The sequence below is a fragment of the Olea europaea genome, chromosome 16, assembly GCF_002742605.1.
Source record: "Olea europaea var. sylvestris chromosome 16, O_europaea_v1, whole genome shotgun sequence".
Taxonomy (NCBI): Eukaryota; Viridiplantae; Streptophyta; class Magnoliopsida; order Lamiales; family Oleaceae; genus Olea; species Olea europaea.
Window position 1 is genome coordinate 4,917,037 of NC_036252.1, and position 19,311 is coordinate 4,936,347.

General features: G+C 36.0%; 2 protein-coding genes across 4 annotated transcripts; one reads left to right on the plus strand and one right to left on the minus strand.

The window, feature by feature from the left end:
* Positions 1-5,857: 5,857 nt before the first annotated feature.
* Positions 5,858-14,999, plus strand: LOC111411835 (histone acetyltransferase GCN5). 3 transcript variants are annotated; one of them, XM_023042464.1, is made up of 13 exons: positions 5,858-6,515; positions 7,144-7,208; positions 7,589-7,669; positions 8,301-8,372; positions 9,122-9,290; positions 10,869-10,912; positions 11,206-11,305; positions 11,545-11,613; positions 12,286-12,340; positions 13,260-13,378; positions 13,969-14,062; positions 14,293-14,434; positions 14,538-14,999. In XM_023042464.1, the coding sequence occupies exons 1-13, from the start codon at positions 5,937-5,939 to the stop codon at positions 14,602-14,604; spliced, it is 1,656 nt and encodes a 551-aa protein (XP_022898232.1). In that variant the 5' UTR covers positions 5,858-5,936; the 3' UTR covers positions 14,605-14,999. The 3 variants fall into 3 exon arrangements, with proteins under 3 accessions (XP_022898232.1, XP_022898233.1, XP_022898234.1); XM_023042465.1 differs by having other exon boundaries at positions 14,362-14,434; XM_023042466.1 differs by lacking the exon at positions 14,293-14,434.
* A 547-nt stretch (positions 15,000-15,546) lies between these two features.
* LOC111411837 (tryptophan synthase alpha chain-like) lies at positions 15,547-19,019 on the minus strand. Its single transcript, XM_023042467.1, has 9 exons — positions 18,800-19,019; positions 18,178-18,324; positions 18,019-18,084; positions 17,741-17,849; positions 17,560-17,636; positions 16,960-17,037; positions 16,284-16,361; positions 16,084-16,143; positions 15,547-15,846 (listed from the first exon to the last, which is right to left on the minus strand). The coding sequence occupies exons 1-9, from the start codon at positions 18,962-18,964 to the stop codon at positions 15,712-15,714; spliced, it is 915 nt and encodes a 304-aa protein (XP_022898235.1). The 5' UTR covers positions 18,965-19,019; the 3' UTR covers positions 15,547-15,711.
* Positions 19,020-19,311: the final 292 nt, after the last annotated feature.

Sequence of the window (19,311 nt, forward strand, 5' to 3'; positions counted from 1 at the left end):
CTACATAAGAAAGGCTTAAATTGAATCCTGGGAGGCGCCATAGAAAGTCGTGAGGAGTAAGTGGGCGCAAGACCCACCCAAAGTGGATAATACGTAAGCTAACGGTTTGAGCGAGAAGTCCGGGTCGTTACAGCGGGGGCTTGTTCGCCTGGGGCGATTCATTTCTGTCCCTGGGGGGTTCCAGTTGGGAGCGGTGCGTAAAGTCTCGGCAATCCGCTGTGTCGTGTCCATATGACCGGTGGTGTACACAGTATCCCGGTGGGTCCTGATTTGACCTATTTCTAGGTCCCGAACCCCGACCTCGACTTCTCCCCCTACGGGATCCTTGTGGGGTCTCCGTCTGCTGGGTGTCAATAATTGGGTTGATATCCTCATATGCCAAGGTAGGAACCGCGTTCAAAGTGGTGGCGGCAAGTGTTTGGCCAGGATTCTCATTTCCAGCCTGGTTCATTTGGTAGTCCATCAGGTGGGAGGTCGGCCCTCTAGCATGCTGTCTTTAAGGAGGTGGGAGGCCTCTACTTGCCATGTTTTTATGCTCAATCAATTCTTCATTGATGATTTCTCGCCTTATCATCTCGAGTAGGGCATCATAGGTAGTGAGATCTTAATTTTGCACGTCCCTCCATAATAGGGTATTCATGTTCAGACCTCCCCTTAGTGCGGATAGTGTCTCACGATTGGTGACTTGCACGCAATACGTCATCTCATCGGTAAAGCATGATAGAAAGCTCTTTAGGGACTCCACATGTGCTTGTCTTATGTCTTGGAGATGCTAAATGGGGGCTTCTTCTTCTTTGCTCACCGCGAACATCTTCAAGAATGTTGTCTTGAACTCGAGCCAACTTCTCATACTCCCAGGTGGTAACCTACTATACCAAATTTCAGCCACTCCACTAAGTGTTAAATGGAAAGCTCTGCATTTCACAGCTAGGGTGGCGCCCCTTAGGCTCATGTGAGTTTTATAAGCATTCAGGTGCTTCTCTGGGTCGCCTCTTCCGTCATACTTTGGTATCTTTGGCATTACATAGCGGCTTGGAACCTAGGCATTCCTTAGTTCCCTTGAGAATGACAAGTTTTCATCATCGTCGTCCAAGTCATAGGACCTCTGCTGCTCATCTGAATCGTATTCATCGGCCTCATGCCGTGGTTGGTGGTGAGAAGTTCTAGGACGGTTCCTAGCCTTTCCTCCCTCCTCTGGCGCCTATTTCTAGGCGGAGCAACACGAGGGGTATTTTCATGCCTTTCTTCTGGCTGCTGGGACATTGGAGGTGGAGGCGGTGGCCTTGTCCAAGGCTGGTGAGCCTGCTGTTGCCAAAGCCTCGGTTCAGGGGGGCTAATTCTGTCAAATACACTGTCTGCCCTCCTATGTCTTGACTCTTGCTCATACGGAGGTGGGAAGTTATCATGGTTCAATGGGACCTCGATGGGGTCGGCCAGAAGTGTAGTTGGAGGAAACATCAATTTCCACTTCTCTTTCAAATGGGCTTCCACCTTGGCTATAGTCCGACAAGGCAGCTCTATGACTTTAAATTTCATCTTCTTGCTGGTAGTGCCCTTGAGGGGCGTATGGAGGAATAGGAAAGCCTCCCTGGCCCTACATTTGGGTCATGAGCTCCCTCATAGCCAAGTTTTGGCTAGCAATATCCCTCATGTTGGCTGCCATGTCAGCCATTTCTCTTGATAGTCGTGCCTCGCCCGCATTCTACCTCTTCTTTGGTGGTGGTGGAGTCTTTGCCGAGCTACTGGAGCAACGGGTAGAAGAGGCACATTTGCGTTTTCTCTAACCCTCCTGGGGGGTGTGTCTTCGTTTGAACTCATTTTCTTTTCGTTTGACTCTTCAAATTTTGCTAAGTTGTGAGGCTTCCTCTTGTTTTTTTCAAGAACAAATCCTTTTTCAAGGGGGATGCCCAAATGTTCTTCAATAAGCTTTCACTACAAGGTTATTCGTGGTTATGGTATGGCTTCCCACAGACGACGCCAATCTGTTGACCCAAAAAAATGTTGCCAACAGATGCCGGACCCACCCGTGCACACGTGAGCGAAGGTCCTACATGTTTAAGACACATGGATGGTATAGAATGAACTGATCAGGGGCATGGGAGTAGCTCAACGACGCGAGACGAGAACGTTCGGAATTTGACGGGATGTTTGCAATCCGATTGTACAATAATTACCAATCGGTGCTCATGAATGTGCATGTAAATATGTATGAATCCGTATGGTGTTGTAAGGTAATATGAAAGAGATAGTAAAGTGTGGTTTCTTGTATTGATTCTTGTATTAGTCCTTCAATGTTACACAAGGGAAGTATTTATAGTGGTACATGTGAAATGACAACCATTGGATGAGGTGGCACTTGGCCTCAACTCTTTAATCCAAACATCCAATTCTAGGCATCATCCTTGACTTGCTAGCTTGCTGCGCATTTATTACTTATGCAGAACCCCCATGCTAATGACAAGACTTGACATGTACACTTATGACAAACGTTCCATCAATCATTCTAACAAGATCTTTATGTAGAAGATCTCTTGGGAGAAGTGATTATGGAAGACGTTCTTCCATGGTTTGGAGGCTTCTGCCACTCACGTAGTACTTCCGCTTTAGGGCTTCGACTATCTTCACAGGCCTCGACATATGAGCCTCGGCATGAAGGGCCTCGGCCACACATGCCACCTCGGTTAGAGCGTCATGTGGTTCGGATTGAGTGGGCCATAGGCCCAAATAAGTTGGCCAAGTATGACAACACGTAACAATTTATAGTTTGTTGAGTGTTTGGATTTTTGTGAAGGCTTACCTCTTTGAGCAGTTCTTGAAAACACATAAGCTGCTGAAGTTTTGGAGGCCATTTCTCATGCCTTGTACATCAGCACTTGAATGGATCCCTAATTTTTAGGTTTGGATATGGTTCGGTTCAGTTTTATTCTAAATAGAATCGAATCGAACCTGAATTTTCTGATATTTGGAAAGTGGAATCGTCTGGTTCAAATTTAATTATGGAACCGGTCGGATTCGGTTCAGTTCAATTCGACTTCCGAGTTCCATACACTAATTAACTTTTTGAATATTTACAACAATGCTACATTAATTTAATTTATGATACGTTCAATTTTAGCTCTTATAGAATAACGTAGTCCAAACTTTTGCACCTCTCTTTTGTTGAGTTCTTCGTAGATTTCGTTGTTAAAATCATATGAAGAGGAAAATAGCGAGAACAGTAATGAAGAGAGGCGTAGCTAAACTTACAACTCGATTTCTCCAAAATAATAGAAACAATACTACAGTAGAATAAGACATTAGGCAAAACTTATGTTAATTTGATTATGTTGGACTTGGGTTGAAAATTAGAAATAAGAAAATCATATTTTGGGCTTGAGCTAAATTAATTAATTCTTAATTAATTTTCTTTCCTAATAAATTTAGAAAAAATAAAATAATTCGACTTATTTAAGATTAAAAATTAGAGATATTCGGTTCTTATTCGATTTTTTGGTTTTGGGTCTAAGATCGAGAATCAAACCGAACCTATCGATTCTCGATTCAAATGCATGTTCGGATATTTAATTTAAAAAGAACCACTCGATTCGATTCAGATCCAGTTCGGAACTACTGTCCCGCCTACTAATTTTGGTTCTCATTTGGTGGTTATCTATTTTTAATGAACTTCCAGATTTGGCACTTCCTTAGAGGAATTCTTACATCAAATTTTAATTCTAACAAAAGTCTCCAAATTTTTTTTATTCTTATATTTACAACTTTTTCCTTCACATTTTTATCTTTAACTTTCAATTTAATTGACATATTTTGTCCGTGTATTATTCAGATATTATGTTAACTTGCATTGAAATGAGGGAGGAATATTTGGTCAAACTTTTCTATTTGTTTTTAAATTATTTATTTAAAAAAAAAACTAGAGACAAATAAAAAAATTTATGCCTTCATAAAAATCTTTTGGTAAAAAATTATCGTCAAATATAAGATTTATAAACTAGTAGAAGGTTAAAGATAAGAACAATGAAAAAAAAGTTATAAGTGCAAAAATATGCAAAGATTAGGGACATGCATTGCAAATAAAATGTAGCGCAGTTAATAAAAATTAGGGAAAATTGTAACGACGGTCCCTAATCTTTTCTTTTTGGCAAACTTTACCCTAATTTTCATTTTGTGTCAACAAAGATACCTAACCTTTCATAAATCTATACCTAAGGTCCATTTGAATAGAATCCGTCCAAAACAACGTCAGTTGATCGGGAAAATTCCTTGAACTATCTGCTATCGAGACGATTTTATTGAATGTTGATGTCTTTTTGGACGGTGTTATTGGATGGTATTTTTGACGATTTTATTGGATGTTGATTCCTTAATTTTTCCGATCAACTAACAATGTTGTGGACAGTTTCCATTCAGATGGACTCCATGTGCATATTTATGAAAGGTTGGGAACCTCCGTTGACAAAAAATGAATGTTAGGATAAAATTTGTAAAAAATAAAAATGTCAGAGATTGCTACTGCAATTTTCCGTAAAAATTATGGTCAAATTTCCAGTGTACTAGCCAACAATCTCGAGATAATGAATTTTCTCTTAAATTTTCCAAGATTTGCCTCCTGAAAATAAGTATGAGAAAAAATTGTAAATAATCTCTTACATCTAAACATGTTATAAAACTCTTACATTTAAGTCATCCTACAAAACATTCTATGTAGCAACATGTTATCTAAAACATTAATTTTCTATAATTTTATTGTCTTAAGTTAATGTCTCAATAACAAAAGTTACACATGAGATGATTACTATAGTCGTTGAATATGAATTATATTACTCAATAGATTACGACAACGCTCAATGTTCATTTTGATTGTAATTGAGTATAACATTTATAATAGTAATTTTTTTTCCCATAATGTCAATTATTTTCGAATTTCCATTGAATTTCCTTGTATTGACGAGACACTTATATATATATATATATTTTAAGGAACATATTACTAGTCTATGTATATATAGACACACACATGCATATGCATATATATTTTCGATACATGATGAGTCGAATTAATCGAGAAGCAACTGTATTTACTAATATGAAAGCAAATGAAGGAGAAGACAAAAACGAAACAAGGAAAAAATGCTTCTCGATTAATTCGACTCATCATGTATCGAAAATATATATGCATATGCATGTGTGTGTCTATATATACATAGACTAGTAATATGTTCCTTAATTATTTTCATAAGCTCTTAAATCCCACTAATTGGCACGTCTAAGAACTTGAACTAGTAATCAAGGTACACTGCGCTCGAATGAAATTAATATGACTCGTTCAACACTCAAGTTAAGTATTAATTCAAATGATCAGAAATAAGATCTCACGAGGCACGTTCAATATATTCCAAACACATTATTGTTCTTACTACCAAGTTTAGATAAATTCATAAATGAACAATGTGATCTTCTCAAAATATAGTTTCCAACATATATATTAATCTTGAACAATTTTTTTGTTCGTGTTATAAATTTCATCTCTCTATACTTCACCACTTGAAAGATTCATTGATAGTGTTCAATTCGAGTTCCCTCAAGATCACTGAGATGAGTACCATGCTGTAAAGTTCAGGGTTCCGTGAAATTAATAGAGACACATATAAGTTGGCCCGAACATCCATGGTTTTAAAAATTAAAAAAAAAAAATAGAGATTCATTGGCAGTGAGCCACAGTGATCTGCTACAAAAAATACGAGACTAACTAATCACATGGATAATAAGTGAGGAACCAATAGTGCAATATTGCGTAATTTCGTAAACGACATCGTATTCTCCATTTAATGACCTATTTCAACCCTAATTTTCAAAATAACCCTTTCGTATTCCAGATAATTGAACACGAACAATTTAGATCAAAATTCATTCGAAAATCACTAGAATCCTAATAATTGATGATTAGTAAAATCAAATTAAATCGAAAGGAAATGGACACCCACCCATCGCAATTGACGGCGCCACTGCGCTCACGAAATTCACAGTCGCCGTCGCCGTCGCACTCTGCGTCAGCTTCCGCCACGTCTTCGATCCGCAAGCGAAAGCTGGCGCATGATGACCACGCGCCCCCATTCCCCTCACCGTTTTCCGATACGCGTGATGGCGCTCTAACATCTAACGACGACCTGGATAGCATCAGCGCCCGCGGAGCCGACTCGGACTCCGATGACCAATCGGAAGAGGTCGTCGACGAGGAGTATGATGACTCTTCAATGCGCAACTTCACCACCTCTCGGCTGGAAAACAGTGGCCCCACTGCTGTGGCAGCTAGGAACTCGAAGCTCAAGACTGAGAATTCAGTGAAAGTTGAGCCTGCTGATGTGACAAAAGATGGCGGGACTAATAACAATAGTTTTGTCGGAAATTCTGGGGTCCCTGGGATCGTAGTGAAGGAAGATACTGCGAAGAGTATTTTTACGGAAAATATACAGACTAGTGGAGCTTACACTTCAAGGGAGGAGAGTTTGAAGAGAGAGGTGACTGTGAAATATTTTAAATTTTCTGATTCATTTTGAAGATTCTTATTTATGCAGATTTTTTTTATTTTTTCTGTGATGTGAATTCGATCAAATTATAAATTAAACAAATAAAATTACGTGCCAGTAGTTATTTTGAGATTGGTTCTTTGATTAATTCACAAATATTTATCAGTAATCACGCAAGTCTCTAAGAATGAAAATGCAGAGAGTGCTATTGCTCCAAAGATGAAAAACAACAGTCCTGGGATACAATAAAGTCCCATTGGAACTCTTCTGCAGGAGCGCAAAAATAAATACCTTAATGTGATATCGTGGTTGCATATGTAGGAAGGCATTTGAGAATCCTGCTTTATATCATATGGTCAAGTTCGCTGTCATTGTATCTCCCTGTGGGGTTATTTAAGTACTGATGACATAGTGATAGTAGTATTTAAGTGCCTCAAGGTGTTCACGTGTGAAGTAATACATACAGCATAATTGTGTTCATTATGCTGGAGCCTTTTGGATACTTATTCGATTATCGTGAAAATGTTTGAAACACTGTCGATTTGCTCAATAGAGTTTCACATCATCCTTTTTCCTTATAAGTGGCTAGCGTAAAATTTACATTTTTCATAATTTACAGGAACAAACAGGAAAGCTGAAATTCGTCAGTGTCTCAAACGATGATATTGATGAGCATATGGTTTGGTATTATATCACTTTTCTTGAAATCCATGTTAATCTTTGCTTGTTTAATATAAATTTTTCTTCTTTACTTTATATTCTCTTTGCTCATAGTTTCTTGTAGAAGGAACCTGTTCGTCATTCACTTTTTCAGAACAGTTTTTTTCTTAAACTCATTTTCAGCCACACATTTACATAACAATATATTTTACACGTAAATCAAAAACTTTTTCCTACTTTTTAGCCACATATTCTACAAAAGAAATCACTATTTCAAAACCCATTTTCCCCAAAAAAAACTCTTTTTAAGGGCTACCAATCAGAGGCTAAGCTCGTTCATAGATAAAAGAATTATGGCCTCAAACTTGTTCTAATTATTAACTTTTTGTTCTTATGTATTTCAGGTTGATAGGATTGAAAAACATTTTTGCTAGGCAACTACCTAATATGCCCAGGGAGTACATTGTTCGCCTAGTAATGGACAGGTATGCCTGTGAATTCTGAATTCTTTGCATTTAATAGTATATGCTAGCTTGATTTTTATATTTGGTCAATATGATTCTGTTAGTTTTTGTTTTTGGTCCAAGTCTGTGTTGTTACCTGGAAAATTTTGGACGTTATGTGACTTCATTGACTAATGAATTAAACAAATTACAGTAGCAAGTGAGAGGAGCCTGTATGACAATGTTCTTCAGTTTCTTCTGATAGAGATACTAAGCATAATGCTAGTCTAGATCCTGCGATTAAAACTTAAAAAAACTTGTGTTGTCAATTATGGAGGAGTCTTTCTGGTTCATCTACCTAATTTGAATGCCAATCACTACAGTAACAGAAGTATTCATATTTCTTCCAAATCTTAAATGGATACCCAAACTCCATTGTAATTGTTTTGTGAGTTTTTCCTGTCCATTACGAATTGCCTTCACTTTCTAAATTCGGATAGTTTATGCTACACAAATTTGCAAGTTAATAACCTGCCATTAGATTTGAACTATCAACTGGTTTAACGATGTTTCCTGGAACATAATAGCTTTTGAAGTGGTTTAAAAACCCTTCATGTGTTTCTTGTAAATGGAAACTTTTTATCAGTTTCTTTCATGAGTCTATCTGCTGCAGGAATCATAAATCTGTAATGGTCATCAGACGTAATCAGGTTGTCGGTGGTATAACTTACAGGCCCTATATCAGGTAATATATGTTGTATCATTATCATGTTATGCTTCCATTTGAAGAGCGAGACTGTTTAAGACAATTATTTCTCATGCCTGATGTCACTGCCAGCAGCACCAAGATAGGAATTTTTTTATGTGGTAACTTGGTCATACTTCCCATTTCCTTGATTTTATGCATTTCACCATGGGAAAATTGCAGCAACGGTTTCTAACCTTTTCGTTTTTTGCGGACTTTACCCTAACCTTCATTTTGTGCCAACGAAAGTCTCTAACATTTCATAAATATGCACTTGAAGTCCATTTGGATGGAAACCGTTCAAAACATTATTAATTGATCGGAAAAATTTCTTGAACTATCTGCTATTGCGATGGTTTTATTGGATGTTGATACCTTTTTTAACGGTATTTTTGGCCGTTGATTCCTTAATTTTCCTTGTCAACTGATGGTGTTTTGGACGGTTTCCGTCCAGATGGACCTCGGGTGCATATTTATGAAATGTTAGGAACCTCCACTGGCACAAAATGAAGATTGGGGTAAAATCTGCAAAAAAATGAAAAGGTTAGGGATCGTTGCTGCAATTTTCCCTTTCCACCATTACTCACTTGCCCTTGTGCACTGTATAAGAAATTAGTTGAAGATGCAAATGTTATCAAGCAAGAGGAAAAGCTAAGTTGGTTACCCCTTTATGTTTGTGTTGCTTATGAAATCCTCCCTCTCTCTGTCTCTCCTTTTTCACTTACATGCTGAAATTGGAGTACATGTAGCCAAAGATTCGGGGAGATAGCTTTTTGTGCGATCACTGCAGATGAACAAGTTAAGGGCTATGGCACCCGGCTGATGAATCACTTAAAGCAGCATGCACGTGATGTGGATGGCCTAACACATTTTCTTACATATGCTGACAATAATGCCGTTGGTTACTTTGTCAAGCAGGTCTGACATTTTATTCTAAGCACTTGTCATTTTCAATTTATAGGAAAATTGCATGATCCATTAGTTAGCACATGATAATGTCTAGCTATATGAGAGAACCATTTTCCTTACTCTTTTATTATTATTATTTTTTATTGAGCTGCAAAAATTGTCAAAAGAGAAACTACACCTGAGAAGAATGAGAAATCTGATGCATAAAGCTGCTAGAATGAAATGAAGGTTATGGTTGCACTCAAACTTTATTATTCCATGCTAGAAAGGGGGGGTGGGGGTGGGTGTTGAGTGGTAGACCTGGAAATCATACATTCTGTGCAATCATTATTAGAATAAGATAAGAATTGAGAACCTCTGTTACTTGAACGTGTTAAATACCCCAACAATGTTTGTGGAGTTTATGAGGGAATCTTTGAAACTGGGGAAGTGAATATGTTTTCAGTCATTCTGTTGTAATGAGTACCTTCTTATTATAATTGTTGACCTCTTCGTGTAGGTTGAGTAATGGTTTGCTGGTAAAGGTTACAGAAAAAGAAGGGAATGAGTTTCTCGTTATAGATAGAGATTGTTTCCCTTTTAGGCCATGTTTGATATGGAAGATTTTTCATGGAAAATGGAAAAAATTTTGCATTTTCCAACTTTTTGCTTATTTGATAGCATAAATTTTCCATGGAATTCATTTTCCCCCTCCCCCACCACGTGACCTTCTTTTCCTTAAATTGGTGGAAAACTTTGGTGAGAAAATGGGTTTTCCACCTTTTTCTTTTTGGGCAATGGAAACAAATTCTATTCACCATTGTAAAAAAAATATATCCATTTAATTGACAATTTTCTTGAAAAACAAAGCCAAACGAACATCAAAAGATCCAAAATTTCAACATTTTTCCGATGGAAAATTATACTAATCAAATACATTTAATCGATAATTTTCAGTAAAACAAGTTCTAGTCAATTCAATTCCCTGGGATTCGTTTTCTTTTTACCCAAATTCCATTCTTGCAATCAAACGGACCCTTAGTTCATTTACGTTTTTACTTTTCAATTTATTTTTATTTTCATTTAGGAGGCTTGGGGCTGGGGGCAGATCAATGCAATATTGTTGCATTCATCCATTAGGCAAAGAAGGGGTAGAATAGAAAGTGTGGAGCCTTACAACAATAATACCCCCTTATTCCCTATCTTTGTATTTCTTACAAAAAAAAAAAAAAAGTTAAAATATATTATTTCAGTAGATGATGCTGAAACTGTGAAAGTTGGAAGTGTACACTTATCCCAAAAGGAGAGACACTTCATTTTTATTTTTCGTTTTTAGAGGGGAGGTATGGGGTTTGCATGTTGGGAGATGTGGAGTTTTATGTAACGATTAGTGAGATTTTTTTATTCCCTGCCACATTGATGGGTTTGTTGTATATTCTGTTTGTTCATACCTTTTCCTGTTCATGGAGTGAAAATTAATTCCTGGGGAATGACTCTTTTTTTTTTTTTGGCCTTACTTTACTCCTTCTGTACTGCTAGCTTATTATTTTGCTGCATGTAGCAGCTTCATCCGTCCAATGCCTCTAACTTTCATGTATAAATTTTTAGGGCTTCACAAAAGAGATTTACATGGAGAGGGAGAGATGGCATGGGTAAGTTAATTTCATATAGATTCAAAGTACAAATTACCTTTTTATAAATTAATTTTAGGATCTGTACTTGGCTATAATATGCGTTAAGTATCTGATTGCGTCATTCATGGAATGGAGGAGTTCATTCACATTTTGTCTATGGTCTCTTTTGGTCAAGTTCAGAATTCAGAAATTTCATTTCTCGGGGACAATAGTCATAGTAGATCCCTGTTACCTAGGATGCTTCAATTGACTTCATTCTCAATAATAATTTGTTGGACTGATCATGAGTAATATTTGCTTTTTCTTTTCAGCTATATTAAAGATTATGATGGAGGGATTCTCATGGAATGTAAAATTGATCCAAAGCTTCCATATACTGATTTATCAACCATGATACGTCGTCAAAGGCAGGTAAGAGGATCATCTGCTTATTCAATTTATTAAAGACTAAAGGGATTGGGCACTATTAATTTTACTTGAAGTATTGTAGTATAGGAAACAACGACCACTAGGTAACTCTAGAAACTTTGAGAGCTAACAATGTGGTTGACTATAATTATTGCAGTCCTCATTCCCCACTCCTGCACCCCATCTCATTTCAAGTACATGCTCAATATGACAGCAATTTACTTTGTCTTTCTGATGGATAGGCAATTGATGAAAAGATTAGAGAGCTCTCAAATTGTCACATTGTTTACCCTGGAATTGATTTTCAGAAGGTATATGCACTCACTTGTCTTGTTATTCACTTATTCTAAGTTCTTGTATCATCTGATGAGTCCCTCTTGTACGTCTGTTTCTGGTGAATTCCATCTTGGGGGCTGTCATTGTTATTAGTATGCTTGACAACAGGAATGAGGTTTCCACAATTTAGTCAACCTCTAATTCTATGGCCTTACCATTAGCAAAACTTGTTTCAATTGCTTATCATTAGGAATTCGAACAACTGCTTCAAATACAGGCACGTGGAAACTACACAAAGATACGTGCTTAGGTACCCACAATCCAAGATCAAGGAAGTAAATTATATTCTAGATCCTTTTTTACATTTTGGGAATCAATTGGTGGGTTTGTTGTACATAAAAGAGTGCTTGTAACTATTGATGAGTTTCACTCTTCCCACTTCACCTCACTCTCTCACTCACCCACCCACCCTGAAAAAGGAAAAAGAGAAAGGTAAAAGAGGTGAATAGAGTGAATGGCATGAAACATTGATGTTGTTTGCAGAGCTTACATTATTCTTGTACATGTAATTAACCCACTAACTGCAGTCTTATCATTATTTATTTATTTATTTATTTTTGAAATTTTATTCTGTCATTCAATATATGTTCTGATGTTTTTGAAAAAAATTGTATAAACGTAGTACTGATATGAACCGTTTCATACAGAAAGAAGTCGGTATTCCCAAAAAAACCATTAAAGTTGATGATATTCCTGGTTTAAGTAAGTTCTTTCTCCTCTTCATATTTAACCAGTTTTCTATAATATCCTAATGGAAAAGGACCTCCCACCATTCAGTTTCTACATGCTCATCTTCCAAGTTATGGGCTTGCATGTTCTTGGTTTGGAAATTCAGTCCTGATGACAATCCCCTTTCTTTTTCTTCTTCTTTAGTCTTGCATCATCAGTCAGAAATTTTACACCTTGGTAGAGCTGGACATGGTCCAGTTTGGTTCTAACCAAAACCGAAGTTTCAAGTATGTAGTAAGTGAAATCGTTGGGTCCAAATTTAATTATGAAACCGCTCGAATTCGGTTCGGTACGGTTCTATTTGGTTCGGTTCCCGGGTTTCGTTCAATAATTAAATTTTTAATACTTACAACAACGCTATGTTAATTATACTAATGACATGCTCGATTTTAGCTTTTACAAAATAAAATAGTTCAATCCTGTAATATCTTTTGCGTCTCTTTTTATTGAGTTTTTCGTATATTTGACTGTTAAAATAACAGGAAAAGAAAGATAGCGATTTTACAATAATGAAGAGAGGCGCAGCTAAGCTTTCAATTTGATTTCTATAGAATGGTAGAAACAATACTCTAGTAAAATAAGAGATTTGGGTAAAACTTATGTCAATTTGATTAAGTTGACTTGGGCTGAAAATTAGAAATAGAAAAATCATTTTTTTCAGTTTAGGCTAAATTAATTAGTTAGCAAATTTATTTAGAAAAAAAATAATTTGACTTACTTAAGATAAACAAATTAGGGAAATTTGGTTCTTTAGATACCCGTTCGAATATTTAACTTAAGATGAAATGCTTGGTTCTCGTCCAGTTCAGTTCGAGAGTTTTGTCCACCACTATATCTTGGCACATATGATGTATTTTCTTTCTAATATGAACTTGCTGTGACCTGATAATAGGGGAGGCTGGATGGACACCTGATCAGTACGGTTATTCTCGGTTTAAAACAATAAATTTATCATCTGATGGTGCCTCACATCAGAAATCATTGGTTGCATTCATGCGGTCACTTGTGAAGGCAAGTCTCCTAAGTTTTTCTCTTTTAAGCTTCTTTTTCTTCCATATCAAAAACCAAGTTATTATGACTGGGTAGCCCCCAACCAATCACAAATTGGTACAATTGTACCAAAAAAACTTGCACTAATGTACTTGATCTCTAAACTTGGATCCAACTTTTTTTCTTTTTCTTTTTTTTTTTTTTCCTGTTGCTACATATTCTTAATCTTCACATGGAAACATCTTCAAATGATATTGTAAAACTTGAATGTAACCTTTTTCATGGAGACTGGTAACCCCATGAACTAAATAATGATTTAAAATATTTAAACTTTCACTTACACAATTTAGGGCATTTTCTCAGTTTGGGATGGATATACCTGTCTGTCATTGTGCATTATTGAAGATGCTTAATCTGAGATGTTCTCAGATTATGCTGGACGACCAAGTATGTTGGGGAACGTGGTTATATATTATTGACTGTGATACTTCTTTAAAAATAATCACATTTATCAAGTAGATTAAAAGAACGTTCTCCGCAAGGGATTCCACTTACTGTGTCATACTTTTCAGTTATATTAGGCGCTATTGATATCTTTTCTTTTTGAACAGGCAATGCACGATCATCCCGATGCTTGGCCATTCAAAGAACCAGTCGATGCGCGTGATGTGCCTGATTACTATGACATCATTAAAGATCCAATGGGTATATTTCTTATCTATCTGTCTTGACATTGAAATGGTGAATCTTTTTTCTCAAATTTCAAGGAGTTAAACTAGTGGTTAAAATCTGCAAAGTTTTGGATGATCTGCCTTTTGTATCGTCTTTATTCTCGTCTGATGTCTCGTAGTCAGTGTTCTATATATTCACGTGATGAGATCCGTGTTTGGTGCTATAATATTCTGATGCTTTATCGTGCATTATCTGGTCCGCAGATCTGAAAACATTGTCAAAGAGGGTAGAGTCCGAGCAGTATTATGTGACTCTTGATATGTTTGTCGCAGATGTGCGGAGAATGTTTGCTAATGCGCGGACCTACAACTCCCCTGATACAATTTATTATAAATGTTCGACCAGGCATGAACTGCAGTGCCTCTGAGAAGCTAGAAGTTTCCTTTCCTCTCCAATGTGTCTATTGTTTATATTTTAATCTGGCGTCTTTCCCATTGCTGGCTTGCAGGTTGGAAGCACATTTCTCGAACAAAGTTCAAGCTGGTCTCCAATCCAGCATCAAGATTCAGCCTTAAGTGGTTCCTGCATAAATAGTAAAACTTAAGAAATGCAGTAACCCAGATAGCGCTTATTTATGAGTTAAACTAGTTGTATGTTGATTGTGTACAACTAGTTCGACAGATGCATGCTTATCCATTGATTCAATGGACAAATGCACGCCACGCATATATCCGTTAATCTGTCTGTACAAAATCAATGTACATGTAGCAGAATTGTTTATTTATTATAAATGTGTCAATTATTAGTCCAGTTAATTAACGGTAGTTAGAGCATGTTTGAGTTCGACTACTATAAACATTTGGAGCCCGACACCAACAGTTGTACATTATTTCATTAATCGCACAGCAATAGTTCTTGCTGTAACATAGGGGAGAGAAATTTGAAATCTACGGAAATTTTTGAATATCAATATACCTCTCTTGTTGCTCTTTTTTGGTGGCTACATTATTTTTAGGATCATGGCACGTATTGTTCCAATTAGAAGCTATTCGTTAGAATTAACAAATTTTCTGCTGGAAAAGTTTCTGGCTTGGAGTAGATTGCCCACGTCGTATTGGGCTAACCTCAAAAAGTTCACTTATAAGTAAGATCCTGCTTGGTTTGGGTAAAGATAAAAATTTTAGTAAATATTGACAAATATTAATTAAACGTGATTGAAAATTTGATAAAAGTTATGAATTCCGCAAAATTTGTGATTAAAAATGAGAAGTGAAAATACACTTTAAAAATTTGGGCCCAAACAACACGTGACATTACTGTATAAGTTATTTTCTTTCAAAAAAAAAAATACTCTTTTAAGAAAATCATAACTTAATCCGGAAGTAAATTTACTTAGAATAATTTTTACTTATTTTGAGGCTTAGATAAACAGGCTCAAAAATAATTTTTACTTATTTTTAGGCTTAGAGAAAAAAGTTAGCTAAGTCAAAATTTAATTTTAAACCAACCCACAACTATAAACTTTTAAACCACACATTTCATTAACTTTTATCAAAATAAAATCTGATATTTAACAAAATCAAACAGGAGCTTAAATGCTTTCAAACTGTAATCCTATGTCAAGTAACAAAATTCTAACCAATTCACTTGCTGCAAAAGAGATTCAAAACAAAATTATTTCATCACAACAGAGCAATCTTCAAGGATTTGGTGAAGTTTTCCAACTCTTTCAAGCCTTCTTCAGGAGATTTTGCTTCGCCGAGTACTTTTACCATCGCACTACCAACAATCACACCATCTGCACCCCATTCAGCCACCTGTAATGCAGTATATTTAGTGGACTTACTCATACTTTTTTTTTTTTTTAATAGAATGTGTGGTTAAAAAGTGGGGAAAAATTTTGGACTTACGAGTAAAATATTTTATTATGTGAATGTGGAGTTGAAAATGAATATGTAGAAAAAAGAGTTTTGAAATAATGGTTATCAAACAATGCGTTAAAAGGATAATAGGATAATGGTCAACGGTATTGAAATATATTGTCAAAGATGGACCTGTTTCACATGCTCGGGTTTTGATATACCAAAACCAACTGCTACTGGCTTGCTCGTTGCCTGTCAAAATGACAATCGAGTACATGGAATAAGGGTTGGAAACAGGGAAAAAAGTGAAAATGCAAAATAGAAGACAGGTTAATGAGAAAATCTGGAGCACAAGAGGTACCGGGGATAAACTGCATGATCACCATATTTACCTCTTTAATTTCATGTAGGAGAGATTGGACCTTATCACTGACAGATGTACGAGCTCCCGTAACTCCGACTGAACTCACCTATGAAAAATAAATAGATAACTTCAACTGGCAGAAGTCGACAGTAGAGTAAATTACACTATTAAATGGGGAGAGACGTTTGTCTTACAGAAAGAAGTAAAAAAGTTGAATGATAATGTCTTCCATGTATTACAATTGGTTTCATTATCAAGGCAAAAATTTGTAGCAAGGTTATTAATAGACCAATGCGTGTAATTTATCAGTTCAAAGAATACTTGCCAAATTACTAAAGATTTGAAGGACCTAAAACAAGATAAAATTTTCGTTTTGGAAAAGTAAACCTTAGCCGGGCAAGGAGAAAAAAAGCATTTCAGTATATAGGTTTTTACTGTGACTTTGAGGCGCACCGCACATGTTTGAAGTATCATATGAAGCCATTGCCGTTAAAAGAGGTTCAAACAAAAACATTATCAACAGCAAGAATTTAAGTAAAAATGCATGTTTGACATACAAAATCAACAGAAAAGAGGAAGGACAAGCTTTGCAATAATCAAGACAGTTGCACGTGCCAGAGACATTCGGCAAGAATTTTTTGACCAAAAAAGAATCTGTAATACTGCAGATCCCTCAATTAAGAAAAGGAAAATAAGCAACTTACAAGGTAGACGAATCCCTCTGAGGCTTCAACAATGGCTTTCATTCGCGGTATAGGAGTTGTGGGTGTTGTGAGCAGCACCTTACATAGCAGACGAGAATCAAGAAAGTGGAAAATCATAAAGAAAATGAGCCAACTAAAGTCACAAGCATGACCAAGTGAACAGATAAAATAATGACTTAAATATCGTATTCTTTAAGAGAAAAACATGTTTCTCAAGAAATGCATTTCACAAGGACAGGACAAACATTTTTAAAGAGGTTCCATAATTTGTAGTACTTCCTTCTTAGACAAATTATAACGACTCACTACTTAATTGAAAGTGCACCAACTACACTTTTTTAGATTGTACTTATCTGAAATAAAATTAATCCAATAGTTCATGAATAGAAAGTTATGATATCTAGACAATCACGCACATTAGATAGACTTAAAGAAGTTATCTGTCCTCTATGGCAACCACGTTAGTCAATAACCGGTCACCAGTTTAAAAATCAGATGGCTCGCCACTTGCAAGCATGTATCAGACTACAAAATGAGGTAATATATGCAACTTTACAAAGCTCACTCAAAGAACAAAAATCATTAATTTGGAACACCAACCAGTTCCACATTGTTATTAACAGCTTCCTTTCTCAATATCTCTGTCTCCTCAAGAGGGACATCTGGTACGACAAGACCTGAAAAGATGAAGAAAGTAAGTTAAAATATTTCGACAGAAAATTTGTCAAAACATAGTGAAAAAAAAAATGAACTGCTTTGGCAAAGTATAACAACATATTACCATGTATCCCGGCATCTTTCAAAGTGGTCATGAAGGTTTCTATGCCACGCTTCAGTATTGGGTTATAATATGAGAACAGTGCAATTGGACAAGATAATTGAGGTATTACCTGCAAAAAAGAATAAAATATCGCCTTAAGAAACTACAAGTCTATTACAGAACCGAGCGTAGTCTGCATCCATTGACGAGGAATATAGATTAACCAAAACTGTGCATTACATTCAGTCTATTTTATTTGTGACTGATTAGATATAGTAACATCAAAAAGGTAAACTTACATCCTTCAACATTGCTATAATTTTATCAAAGTTAATCCCTTTAGCTAGCGAACGTGTAGCAGCAGCCTGTGTAAACAAAACAAGACTCAGAAAAATGAATCGGCATCAATTAGGAATTCGAATCTACGACACAATAAGTATCTAACCACATATTTGAACCTGGATAACAGGACCGTCAGCCAATGGGTCTGAGTAAGGCACTCCTAATTCTATAATGTCTGAGCCACATGAATCAAGGACCTTCAGCGCTTGAGCTGTGGTCGAAAGATCGGGATCGCCAGCCGTTATATATGGGATAAATGCCACCTTTTTTAAATAAAAACATGCTAATTAATTCAAACATTGCACTTAGAAAATTGTACATAAAACATTATCAATTAATATTGTGAAAGCGTGTAAACCGATATGATTTACACTTTGCCCAATGATTGGAGAAATTATCCATTATATCCTATAGGTGATTCCCCTGCCCCCAACCTCTTGCAGAAGAACTGATCAAAACTTGACTACATAAATGCAGAAACTTATAATAAAATTAGCAACCAAACTAAGAAATAAAGCACAATGGCATCATTTCTCTCATTTTATGTAAGTACCATTAAAAAAATAAAATAAAAGGAAGGCCCAAAATCCGATTCCCCTTCCAAACGCTCAATAAAAGAACCAAAAACTGAGTTCTAGCTATTAATTCAAAGCAGAAGCAGTAAAACATTGAACTTGAAATTCATAATGAAAGATAAACCAGAAAAGGAAATAGGAAAGATTCAAGAATGCCGCTTACTTTGCCTTGTCGTTTCAATTTGGAAAAAGTCTCAGAGAGTCCAACAGTAGGGACAGTGGCGAGAGTAGCCATGGGAGGCTTAAATCGGAATGGCTTGATTCTTGGAAGTGAATGGCCGCCGGGTTTAGTCTGGAAGAAGAAGCCCGCCTTCAGAGTGGCAGCCATTGATTTGATACACCCTTCTGGATTTGAGATGTTGAAGCGTTTACTTTTTAATTTTTTTTAATAGGTATTTAATTGTTTTTTATCCACCTATTTATAAAAATTTAATAAATTATTACATTCGAATATTATTCTTAATATGTTCATTCATTTAAATACTATATATTTCACACCACTTTTACATATATATTACACTTTAAGGGAATTTTCCTCAATTGAAATTGTGATGGATTTTAAAAATCCTTCTAAATTTATGTATCTTCAATCAAGATTTTATTGAATTTGAATAAAATTCATTAAAATTGAGGTGTTTCCAATTGAGATCTTAATGAAATTTAATTAAACCTTTC